A 13,225-nucleotide genomic window follows, 5' to 3' on the forward strand; every position below is an offset into this window, starting at 1 on the left:
AATCCCGTGTCTACTAAAAAATACAAAAAAATTAGCCGGGCGTGGTGGCGGGCGCCTGTAGTCCCAGCTAATCGGAGGCTGAGGCAGGAGAATGGAGTAAACCCGGGAGGCAGAGCTTGCAGTGAACCAAGATCGCGCCACTGCACTCCAGCCTGGGCGACAGAGCAAGACTCTCTCTCAAAAAAAAAAAAAAAAAAAAAAGATAAAATCTAAACCATCAACAGGCTCAGGAAAAATGCAGGCTTTAGTCCCGGGTGGTTACAATCCCTCTTTAATGAATTCCAGTCTTCTTTATGGAATTGGTTAACCCTTTATTAAGCCCTCTCTTGCTTATATGTCTTGTATTAATACTTAAACCCTGTATACTCAATACTGTAACTCAAATTGTTTCTTCTCTAGAAGCAACCAAACTCCAAATAGGTGCTACAAACTGGATCACGCATGGACACACCCTATTTCCAAGAACCCTTAGATAGATCCCAGGAAGAGCCCTAGCTGGTGTTCCCCATTTGACGTCCATTTTCAGCAGGAAGTAGCCAGAAAAAGTCATCACCCAATAACCCCCTAACAGCAATTAGGTTGTCTCCTCGGGGGGTTGGAGGAGAATGTGATAGGAGTTATTAAGAAATTATTTTAGACATACAGAGAGGAAAAGGGGTCCTTGGAAAGTTTTCATTTGTTTCAAAGCAGCTCCAGAAATGTTTCTTGTCAAAAAGAAAAGCCCAGGCCCTGAGAGCCAGGAAGGCAGCCTTAGATATGCAAGCACCGGCCATTAGAAACTGGGTCCACCCAACATGATGATTCCCATGGTTGTCCTCTTGCCCTTGCCCCAACATGTGCCTGGCAACATGGTCCCACATATCCCCATGCGTGTAGAACATCATGGTGCCCTGCATTTGCAAATTAAAAGACTAGGCTGGGAAGGCCAGCTTTTTCGCGGGCTATGTGAATGACATGCCTAGTGAAACCAATACGTTGAGCCCTGTGCAAGTCGGGCACCACCTCCTCCAGCCTCTACATATATCTGGCTTGCTTCTGCCCCACTTGAGGTCTCCACTCTCGGCTTTGGAGCCCCGCTCTCTCTGTCTCCGTACAGAGGAGCTTCTTCCTTCTTTCTTCTCCTTTCTTTTTTGCCTATTAAACTCTCCACTCCTTAAAACCACTCCACATGTGTCCATCTTGTTTTTTCCAATTCAATGCAAGACAAAGTACCTGGTGTTCCTCCACACATCGGAGCCCTATCAGCAGGGGCTGGACACCAATTGCTCTCTGAAGCTATTCCTAGTCCTAACATTCTTTGTTTTGTTTGCTTTCTTGGTACACCAAGTGTGTAAAGTTTATCAGGCTTAAATGAAATTTTCTCTCTACCATTACAATGAGAAAGGAGTAAAATACTTTATTTCTATTTTGCAAATTGACTTACGGGATATAATTTCTAATATACTTATGTTTTTAAAGCCTTCAAAAGCCAAGAGGAAACAAAATACTATCCATTCCTTCTGAGAAATGCACCTCTTTCTATACCAGATTGTTTTCATAATCCCTGTGTTCATATGTAATGCCACAAAAATGCTCTTGATAGTAACAGGAAAGAGGATCAGACACAGCTAACCATAAAGGTCAGTTGGCCGGCAGGTGCTTAGTAGATGCAAATAGAGGCCCATTCATACTACTACACCTGCTCCTGAAAAGCATAATGTAAATACAGTATACTAATTTACGAGGCAAAGAAACATCTAACATCAAATTTTAAAAGAGTTGGCCACAGTTTAATGACATCCCTGCACACCAGCCACCACCCACACTGCCCTTCATAAGCCCCTTAAAGGAGATCCCATAGTTCCAAACCTGGTCCACAAACACACATATCCTCCATTCTCTCCTTTTCTTCTCTTTGGCAGTTTGACAAAATCTATAGGAGGAGTTGGAGGAAACATTAATCTCGTAAATCCACTTCATTCAAAGCTTTGGCTTCAAGCTCTACCCCTGTTAAGGCCTCAGGAAGTTCATTGTCGACAGCCTCCCTTTGAACTCAGTCACTAAAATGATCTCAAGGCTAAGGGATAGACCACAGCTCCACTTCACAAGTAAGCTTGCAACACCTGATTAAGGAAAGTTTGCTGTGCAGACAATTGTACTTCATCCCTTTTACAGACAGATCTCGATTTGTTTTCTAGGGTCTAAAATTATTTAAATCAAAATCTCTCAGAACTTTCTGGACATTTAGTAAATTCATGCTGGAGGAGAACTGGCAGAGACATGTTAAGTGCACTTGACCACAAGAACCATTTATTTCATCCAATATTTACCAGTTATTCATTGTACACCTATTATAGATTTTGGCACTGGAGATATTATAAGAAAATTCTATCCCTGACTTATGGAACTTATCCCCAAAAATAGGAAACAAGGCTCAGAACCATTCAAATGAAGCTTCAGTTAACTCAAATAAAAATTAGTTTCATAAATGTAATGTGAAAGTCTTTGAGTGTGTCAAGAATGGCTTGATTCACCTCAGGGATAGAAATTTGACTGATTGAAAGAAAGTTTCAATAAAATACCAATCTTTGAGTTTAATCTGACACCTGAAACTAGGAAATCAAACACTAGCCACATTTTCTTTCTATACTTTATAATAATTTTTCTCATGAGAAAAAGGCATCTTTCTTCCAAGCCTGAAAATAAATGGAGAATTTTTAATATCTATTGTTGTGGAGAACAATAAATAGACTACCTGCTTTCACAAATAAGTGCTGGCATTGAACCACAGAACATGTCTGTCATATCACTCCTTCACACCGTACATTAACAGGAATAATAATTTCCTCTCATTGAGTTTCCTGTTTACTATCCCCTTAATTATACCTCCTTTAATTACTGTCATGGAGTGTCTGAATTTTATAATCCAAGATACTAAGATGTTTATTTGATATACCACCACACTCAATGTATTGTATTCTTTGCCAAAAATTTGAAAATTTTTGGGAAGAGGAAATTCCATGGTTTGGTGAACCCAGAAAGTCTTCAGTACATCTCAGTTATAGAACTGTATTAAATACATTTAATCTCTACAATTCCATAAGACCTATTTTAGGTTTATACACTGAGCATCCAATTCCTCACCATCCTCTCATACAAACCCTGTGTAATACAAGTTCTACTCCCATAATTCTATGAACAAAACAGCCCTTGATACATAGGTTTGATTTTTTAAATATATTTTCTTTACTTTATTCTAAATGTAATACAAGGTCAACATAGAAAACAGAAAACTGAAAAGCACAAGGAAAGTGAAATATCTATAATATTATCAACCATTGTTAATTTTGTTGTGTTCCAAACTATTTTAGAGAGAGAGAGAGAGAGAGAGAGAGCAAGAGAGCGCACTTTTGTTTTAATAAAAGGACTGCCAAAAGGCACATGCCAGTTTGGACCCTGCTTTTTCCACTTACAATTATATCATAGTTTCTCATATTTGGTATACTTTTGTAATACTTGCTGCATAGAATTCCATCACGCAAAGGTAACTACCAGAAATTCCTTATTACTTTTGCTAGACACTTAGGGTTTACTTTTTTTTCAAAAGTTATAAATCTTTGATCACAGCTCTGATGATTTCTCTGGGAACTGATAGCCTAACACAAGTCATGTCCACTTTAAGACTTTTAACATTCTGAAAAGTTACGATACAAACAGAGTACTGGTCCCCCTGCAACACGTTCACTCACATTGGCTGATTTTTTAATTCTTTGCCAATCTGAGGGGAAGAGATGTCAACTCTTTTTGTTTGTTCTTGTAATGCCAGTCATGTTCCCTTTTTTTTTCCTTTTACCAGTCATACTGGTTTACTCAGAACCCTGCAAATCAATCCTGCTCACTCTTAATTTTCCAGTATTGTTCCTGAGATTGTTTCACCAGAAAACTTCTCCCCCTTATCCAATTCGCCTAACAATTTCTACCCATCCCAGTCCTCCTGCATTCATTGCTTCCAGGAATCTGGCACTTAGGACACCCTTGTCCTTACATTGTTCATGCATGTGTATTTCGTCTTCAATAAAACATTCAGTTGCTCAAGGGCAGGGACCCCATAGAGTCTCAATATGCTAACGGCCTGGTGTTGCTTAATAAATTAGATTCTGACGGGTCCTCTGCAGGGAGGGAAGCAAAGAGCAAATTACCTTAGCGGCTGGGAGTGCAGAAGCCAACCCTTTGAGACTGTGTAAACAAGATGGCCCCGAGACGATACAGTAGCAGGCATTCAAGCAAGAAAAACTCAAATATTGTTCCCAATAATGCCTGACTAATGCAAAATACCAAGTAAGGGCTAGTCAGTCCTGATAGCCTGCAGAGCCCCAGGATAAAACTAACCCTGACGGGCGCTGGCCCACGGTTGTCCTCCTGCTAGGGCTCTGGACTCGCCCTTTCTCCTCCAAGGCCAACGAGTTACCCCTGCGCGCCGAGGCCCCGCCCCGCGGCCCGCCGATTGGCTCCAGCCGCCCCGGCGCCAAGACTCAATTCCACCCCAAGCGCCCAGGCCACGCCCCCCCGTCAAGCGCCCTGGAAACTTTGTGAGTTTGGGGATTGTTGTGTCCAATAACCGGACTCAGAAGGGACTTCCCTGCTCGACTGGCTCTCGGTTTCTCTGCTCACCTCTGGATAAATTACGGGTCTCCCGCGCCGCGCATGGCGCCTCCCGTCCTTCTCGAGCGTCCCTTTCCTTCCCGGCGCTTTCCTGGGTTGCTTCTGGCGGCCCTGGTGTTGCGGCTGTCCTTCTCCGGTAGGACCTGGGGGCGGGTTCGCGCGTCCGCGGCGAGGCTGGAGCTCTGCTCAGTCAGTCGGGCAGGAGGCGCGGGGCGGGACTCACTGCATGTCGTGCGGGCTTGGGATGGAGAGAGAGGCCAGGGTTCTCCGAGGGGTGCAGTGCTCAGATTCCGGGGATATGTGACGGTGAATGCGGGAACCACGCAGAGTCGGAGGTGAAGCTTGTTTGGTGGCGTGGTGTGCGCGGCCGGCATTTACGCAGGATCTGGTTGCGTCCCTAAAACAAGCGTGAATCGTGTTTTCGTGATTGAGCCCAGTCAGCAAGGGGAACGCGGACTGGGCGCCCCAGGTGAGGGCTTGCTCTGGAGTGCACAGGTGCGTGGGAGTGTTGCTAGGGCCCGTGCTGTGCCCGTGGTGAGAGTTTGCCCTGTGTTCCCTTGGTGCCTTGGTGAGTGGGGTGTTCATTAGGGCTTGGACAGTACCCGCGGTAAGGGTTGCAGTGCGTCTGCTGTGCCCCATGTGCTGGACTGGGCTGGGCGAGAGGGGCCTGGCCAGGTGTTGCTGGGAGTGTGCTGTGCGCAAGTGGCCTGTGTGCGGAGTTCACTGTGGGCAAGACAGCTAGCTCACTGTTTGCTTTGAATGGAGTGAGCGCGGACTCTGGGGCTGGGGAGGGCATACTGGGTGAGAGCAGGCTCTCAGTGCCTGGGGTTAGAGAGGTGGTAAGGGCGCGCCATGCTTTTTGTGCCTTCTGTGAACAGACTCCGTGTTGCCTGAGATCGTATTGGTCTTGGATTTTAAGTGGCTGCTTTTTTTGGGGGGTGGGTGGGTCATCGAGTCATCTTTCTGTTCCTAACCAATATAGACAGCATCTGATTCCATTACCTAATGGCGTTTTGACATTGTTTTCCTTCTTTTCATTACTTTGAGTCATATTTGAGAGATGTGAAGCAACCTAAAAAACACTGGTAGCCAAACCTAGTGAGAAATTAGTATCCTAACAAAGGAAGGCAAATAATGCTAACCTGTTTTTCCCCCACAGCTCATAAAGTAAAGCTTAAGGCCTATCCCACTGTTTTGTATTTCATTGAATGGAATCAATACTTTTAAAAATGCATGCTAGGCCAGGCACAGTGGCTCACGCCTGTGATCCCCGCACTTTGGGAGGCCCAGGCTGGGTGATTGCTTAAGCCCAGGAGTTCAAGATCAGCCTGGACAACATGTCAAAACCCCATGTCTACAAAAAATACAAAAGTTAGTTGGGCATGGTGGTGTATGCCTATGGTCCCAACTACTCAGGAGGCTGAGGTGGGAGGATCGCTTGAGCCCAGGAGGTGAAGGCTGCAGTGAGCTGTGATCATGCCACTGCACTCCAGCCTGGATGACAGAGTGAGCCCCTGTCTCAAAAAAAAAAACAAAAGTCAAAAAATACAGGCTTAAATACATGCTTATTGTGCAAAATGAACAAAATAAAAGGCTGTTTTTAATATTTTGGTATATTTCCTTCTGACTTTATTGTGCTTCATGTGTGTCTATGTCCAAATTATATTTAGGATTCTATTACATGTATAGTTTCTTTGTTGCATTTTTTCCTTAGGAGCATTTGCTCAACGAATATGGGTTTTGTATGTCTATTGCTATTACACTGGTAGGCAATAACAAACCATTCCTACTTTCTTGATCCTTTTTTCACTATTTGTTTACACACACGTTCATGCAGGAAGATAAGCAGAGACTTTGTTTTGTTCAATGCTAAGTGCTCAGTGCCGGGAACACAGTAGGTAACCAATAAATTATTTGCTAAAATGTATTGGGAGTGGCAGACATTAACCAAAACATAATAGTAACAAATAAATTATGAACCAAGGGAAGTTCTCTGGAGGAAAGGAGTATAATGTTCAGATATAAATCTGACAGCATTTAACAAATGTCTCGAGGGAGGGAAGGCTTTTCTGCTCATCAAACAGACTTTGGGGCATCTGTGCTTGCTGTTCCCTCAGCCTGGGAACATTCTCCTCCTGACCTGCTGCAGAAACAGGCCTGCTCTTCTGCAAAATCAGCTGGAAGGTTATGCCCTAGGAGACCTTCTCTGAACGCGCCCCCACCCCGCGCCCCCCCCACATCCTCCCCATCTCAGGTTGAACGTACAACCCAGTTCAAGTCCCTCTTCACTTGTAATCACCCTTTTAAAATGACCTTTTCTGTTCTTTGTCTCTCCCTGTCAGAATGCAGGGATCCTGCCTGTGTTGTCACACTTGTGGTTCCAAAAGCCCCATTTGTTTGCCTCCATATCTGTTAAATACCAGAAAATTAAATATACTATTCGGCTGGGGCCGAGAGCCTAGGAAAAAGCGCCTCCTGCCTCCAAGAGGAAGGTTGTTTAAAGAGCTATGCTCAGGTTGGTCTTTCTGCAGTACCTATAAAAGCTAGTGCAGGGGCAGCTGAGGGCCAGAAAGGATCTGTCTCCGCTGTTTGTGTTAACTTTGCAGGGCTTCCAGTACTTCAGTCTTGCATCTCACTGATCATTAAAATGTTCATTTTGAAGGAGGGTGATGGGAGTAGGGAGCAGTGGTGATAAGAAAACGAAAGGACTTTTTCTTTTTGTCTTTTACAATTAATGCTTAAAATAGGCTTAGTGCTAGAAGTGCAGCCTGAGCAACATAAGGAGAGCCCACCTATACAAAAAATGTAAAAAAAAAAAAAAAAAAAATTAACCACATGTGATGTTGCATGCCTGTGGTCCCAGCTACTTGCGACGCTGAGGCGGGAGGATCACTGGAGCGCCCGCGGTCAAGGCTGTAGTGAGCCCTGATTGTACTCCAGCTTTGGTGACAGAATGAGAGACCGTGTCTCAAACCAAACAAAACAAAACACAAAACACACACACACACACACACAAAACAAAACAGGAAGTTGAAGATGATGAATGCGATTTGAAATAGAGAAACATACAAAAATAAAATGAATAGGGTGCAACATGGAAGATAAAACTAAGAATGAAGAGAAGGAAAAACAAGGTTAAGTTTGAGGTTCATAAGCGTAAATCAAGACAGGTATGACACCTAGAGAAAGTGAAAATGAGAACTCACGTTGTTAGGCAGAGAGAATACATGAATTAAAATAAACATTCAATTTTTCGAACAACTCAGTCTCACAAGGAGAACGTTTTGTAAGCAGACAGTGCTGTGCATGGGAGACCTGCCCTCTCAAAGGTAGTTACCAAATGGTTTGAGATAGCTGAAGGAAACATGTATCAAATTTCAGGCCAGTCTCATTCATTCCTCCAGTAGAGGAGCTGCTTTTTTGGACAAACCCCCCAATCTCCTGTTGTGTGTGGTCTCTTCTGCCTATTTCAGGTGTTTTCCTCATTTCCAATGAAAGAAGCCAAGATCAATAAGTTCTTATTGCTTCTTAGTTTCCTTACTCGGCATACTACTACCTTGCAAAAAAAGCAGTCTGTATCTGGTCACCTGCCAGGATACCAGAAGACTGGGAGATAGGCAGCACAAGAAATGGCCTAATCGTCTTTCTCCACTGTGCTGAAGAATGATTATTTTCAATATGAAATTGGTTGCAATATATTCTTCACATTGTTTTGTGTTTGACAGCAGTGGACTTTGAGTACCAATTTTTTTGTGAATAGCTACTATGAGTGACATATTGTGCTGGGTGTTGTGGCCACATGGATGAATGAAGTCGGCCATGTTAACTATTAAACGCAAAAGCATGTGATAATTACCTGAGAGATCCATGCAGGGGAGAGTCCAGGGGAAGGTGACTGATCACAACTTCCCAGGGAGAGGTAGAAAATGCTTCCTGGAGGAGATGATGGGTGGACTAAGGAAGATAAGAGTTGAGCAGGAGTTGTAGCTACCGGCCAGGGAGGAAGCATATTCAGAGCAGAGGGAGCAAGGTGCAAGGTGAGCAAAGGCACCAAGATGTGACACTGCTGGACTGCCAAGCTACTCAGTGTGGCAGAGCAGGGCAAAGGAGGCAAGAAAGAAGGGAGAGGATTAGATCACAGGGTGAGCAACTCTGAAAAGCAACAAGTTTGTCAGGAATAAACAATCACCATCATCAATTCAGACTTTGATATTATTCCCTGTCCTTTTAGGGCAGCTTGAGCCCTTTTGTTTGACTTAGCACAACATGACTCCAAACTAGGGTTGTTTTAATTTCCCCAGACACAGCAGCAGACAATTTCTTGAGGGCCTAATTGCAGATAGAGCTTGTTGGTGTCAGTATGTGGGAGCTCCAGATGAATGGCCATAGTGGGAAGCAGTTTGGTAGTGGTTCAGCAGTGTGGCCTGGGAACCTAGCTAACTGGCCTGCCTCCTGGGTCTGCCACCTACCTGGAATGTATTCTTGGGTTCTGATTGTGATGGAATTTAAAAGTCTCTAAGCTATGTTAGGAAGCCTTAGACATTATCCTGAGGTCATTAGAGAGCCATTGAAAGGTATCTGTCTTGGAAAAACCTTGATTACTGTGTCATATAAATATTGCTCTGGTATCAATGTGAAAAATGAATTGAATGAAAGGTGGCAAGATAGGTATGGAGACCTATTTGGTTATGTCATGGTAATTCGGATAAGAAATGATAGTGGCTTGAATGAAAAGTAAAGGATACATCTACACAGAATAAATGGGCATTTCCGCTGTGGAAACATAACTTGTTTGGCGGGGGCTGGGGGGGGGGTGTGTGTTGAATCAAAAGTGGCTCTTGGGCCTCCCTGTGTTTTTTGAGATAGACACATTCCAAGTAGAGCTGTGTGGGGAGGAAATTGAATATGTAGTTTTGGCACCCCAGCTAGAGATCTGGGATAGAGAGATATCCAGCTGGGAGGCAGCTGGTTATCAGTGGTAATGAAGTCATAGAAGTGTATATATTATCCCAGTGGGGACCTGCAGAATGGAATCACAGGAAGTCCTCCAACAGACTGATCAGTGATATTACCTTGAAACGAGCCAGAGGACAAGCTGAAAACCAGGGTGGTTTGCTCTCCTAAAAGCCAAGGAGAGAGAACTCTTCAGGCAGAAGAGAGTGAGGGCAGAGTGATCAGTGGCTTTCATGTTACCAAGAGGGTAACTAAAACTATTGAGAGAGCGACTGTTAGGAGGAATTTAACAAGGAGGAGGCCTTTTAATGACTCGGAAAGTAGTTGAAGTGATTTTTGTAGACCTAGAAATGAGTGGGAACTGAGAAATAAAATTGAAATAGGTAGATGTCAGAGTCTATGTTTTGTGGAAGCAAAAAAGGTTTTAAATAGATTGGATAGTGGGAGAAGGAGCAAGATGGTCAGGTTTCATTGCCGTTTCAATTGTAGTCAGATACCATGCATTTCTGGTAGTATCAATCTGGGCAGGGCTGTGGGTATGCATGTACATTAATTTTTTGCAAGCAAGTGTGAATGTACAGAAATTGAACAGTTCAGTGGATCCAGTATAGTTTTTTTTTTTTTTTTTTTTTTGAGACAGAGTCTCGTTCTGCTGCCCAGGCTGGAGTGCAGCAGTGCAATCTCGGCTCACTGCAACACCTCCACCACCTGGGTTCAAGCAACTCTCCTGCCTCTGCCTCCTGAGTAGCTGGGACTACAGGCATGTGCCACCACACCTGGCTAATTTTTTGTATTTTTAGTAGAGATGGGGTTTCACCGTGTTAGCCGGGATGGTCTGTATCTCCTGACCTCGTGATCTGCCCGCCTCAGCCTCCCAAACTGCTGGGATTACAAGTGTGAGCCACTGCGCCCGGCCCAGTGTAGATAATTCATTTTACTAAAACTCATCTGGAACTTTGGGGAAATTTCTGACTACACCTATCTTATGATATAATGGCATCTACTGTTGAAGTATAGCATTGTAGCTTAAAATTAATTATAATATAAAATATCTAGAAAAAAATAAGTCAAGATACTCTTTCTCTGGAGGTAGGCATGTTTAGTTTGAAAATTTCCATAGGAAGGAAATTCAGTCTTCTGAAAACGTATTGCCAATAAGTGCATTGCAGGACATGATATATAAATAAAATATTGGACAGTGTATATATGGAGAATTTTAGAATTTAGAATATGATATGAAATGAAAGTAAGATTTCACTTGGTTGGAGTTTTCTTGACCAGTCTGTCAACCTGAGGTGGGACCAAGATCAGGGAGTAAGAAAAAAATGCTCCTTGGAGATCAAAATAGATCTATCTACTTTGGTTCTTCCCCTATAGAAGAGGCCTTTGCATTCTGTTGGCCCTTTAGGCTTTTACTTGATGTCTCCATCATCTTACTTTACAAGCCCACAGATAATTTGAGGAAGATGAGTTTCCACAATAGAAATGATAGGGAGGAAAAAAAACTACAAAAAACAGAAGTAAAAAATTCTAGAAGCATAGCAATATAGTAGCTTTATTATAGGGACATGCTGGATAAACAATCCAACAGCTACCTCAGGGAGCTTCTGAGGGAATGCATGACGCAATGATCAGTGAGGCAAGATCAAATTGTGTTTGATGTTCAAGAAAGGAAAAAAAATTCATGTAAGTCTATCCAAAGTAGTAAATTTTTTATATTTAAGTAGTGTGTATTCACTTGTCAGATGCTCAGTTCACTTATCTGAAACCTATGAAATAAAGTCTTATATTTTAGAATATTTGAGTTCATATTTATTTTGATCTATGAAATCCACTATGTTTCTTTAATAATCACCTCTTACCATAACATTTCTTGAGCACCCACAAGGTGGGTAGAGTATAGTAGAAAAAGAAGAAGAACATGGTCCTTGACCCCCAGGAACTTGCCTTTTAAAAGAAGACAGCCTAAAGTGACAAGCTATTGTTAGTGTTTTATGGAAGAACAACCTGAGCAGAGTGCTCTATACTGTAGAAAACTTCTTAGAGGAGAAGTTACTTTTGAAATGAATTTTTAAAAATGTGGGGAAAGATCCATCCATATATATTTTAAGACCAAAGTCATTAATGCTGTCTCCTCAGTTTACTGTCAAATGTTTATTCCCAAAGAAACCAAAAGCTAATAGGATGTTACTTAAAACATGCAAGTCCCATTTCCTCCACTACTACTAGTACTCAGGTAAAAGCATGGAACAATCATTTAAAATCTTGCCAAGGGCCTTTCTATTTTTTCTGTACTACCTGCTGCCAGACCACAGTCCATGGCTGATTAAAGTGCTATCAGTACTTCATCTTCATGTTCCTATTCTCTTATCCCTAGATGCCTGTGAGAAGCCACCAACATTTGAAGCTATGGAACTTGTTGGTAAACCAAAACCTATTATGAGATTGGGGAACAAGTGTAAAAAAAGACAGTTCTACGTACCTCCTCTTGCCACCCATACTATTTGTGATCGGAATCACACATGGCTACCTGTCTCAGATGAACCCTGTTATAGTAAATAAACTAGTCTCTTTTTTTGTTTTCTGCTTGCTCGAGAGATTTGCACACATTTTAGGGTACATATCCACTATGGAGATGATGATTTTTTTCTTGTGAAATGAGGTTTAAGATAGCAATGCATTTTTGCAGACTTTGAGAAATTGAAATCTCCAAGAAATCTTTTTCTTGGCAATAGATTGCCTGGGTGAACATGAAACAGAAATTTGCCCTTAAAATAGGTAAATAAAGAAAATAATATACCCGTGCATTCAAAACAGCAATGCACAATTTTGATTTTGATTCGGATCTATTTAGAAACTGGATTGAAAATCTCAGAATTATTTTCTTTTAGGAAAAACATGTCCATATATAGGGGATCCTTTGCATGGCCAAGCAGTCCTTGCAAATGGTACTTATGAGCTTGGTTATCAAATACACTTTATTTGTAAAGAAGGGTAAGTAAGTTGCTCCTTAGAGGAAATAAGGAAAATGTTAGCAATTTTATTTTCGTTTTGCTTCTCTTCTTAAGCATTCATATAAACTTTATTTAATTTTGCTTTCTATGTGATAAGTTATACTTCTAGTCAAACAACTCTTGGATGTTTTATGGAGACAGCAAAGACATAGAGTAAATAGAAACTGATACTGAAGGAAAGTGTAACTACCTGGTATTTCTGACAGTAAGTCTGTTGTAAGCATTAAGAATGTAGCAATCATGTGAATTTATCCTTCACAAGTGCGTGTCCCCTGTTTAAATCTGCCAACTCTTAGAGTTAAAGTAGGGAATCACAGAAATGAGAAATAGAATTGCCAACTACAGATACGCTTGTCTCTGTAAGGTGTTACCAGACCAAAACTGACCTGGTTAGCTTTTACCATCATGTTGAACAAAATCTCTCAGTTGAAAAACCTTATTTTTGAGACTGTTAGAATGTGAAGCATCTCAAGAACACGCACTGAGCACTCGGCCTTTGTTCTGTAGGGCTTTTAAAGTCACAGATATTGGGGATACTGGACATTTAAGTGAAATGTGCATTTAGAGAGTAAATGTAATTTTCCATAGATTTTCTGTTGCTATAACACAATACTTGA

At 42.1% G+C, this 13,225-nt stretch overlaps 2 protein-coding genes and 1 long non-coding RNA gene across 3 annotated transcripts in view; all 3 read left to right on the forward strand.

Annotated features, from left to right (window-relative positions):
* LOC117075393 (complement receptor type 1) overlaps positions 1-13,225 on the forward strand; it is a 221,972-nt gene that overhangs the window by 110,127 nt on the left and 98,620 nt on the right. The window lies entirely within an intron of this gene.
* The window catches only part of LOC117075394 (complement receptor type 1-like), a 100,897-nt gene continuing 91,178 nt past the window's right edge, over positions 3,507-13,225 (forward strand). Inside the window, exon 1 of the mRNA XM_033197706.1 lies at positions 3,507-4,777. Within this exon, the coding sequence (XP_033053597.1) occupies positions 4,684-4,777 (94 nt within the window). The 5' untranslated portion in view covers positions 3,507-4,683. The remainder of the gene's footprint in view (positions 4,778-13,225) is intronic.
* LOC117075405 overlaps positions 4,983-13,225 on the forward strand; it is a 28,754-nt gene continuing 20,511 nt past the window's right edge. Inside the window, exon 1 of the long non-coding RNA XR_004433988.1 lies at positions 4,983-5,110. This is a non-coding gene — a long non-coding RNA (uncharacterized LOC117075405). The remainder of the gene's footprint in view (positions 5,111-13,225) is intronic.

The sequence above is a fragment of the Trachypithecus francoisi genome, unplaced genomic scaffold (assembly GCF_009764315.1).
Source record: "Trachypithecus francoisi isolate TF-2019V2 unplaced genomic scaffold, Tfra_2.0 Lachesis_group5, whole genome shotgun sequence".
Lineage (NCBI taxonomy): Eukaryota > Metazoa > Chordata > Mammalia > Primates > Cercopithecidae > Trachypithecus > Trachypithecus francoisi.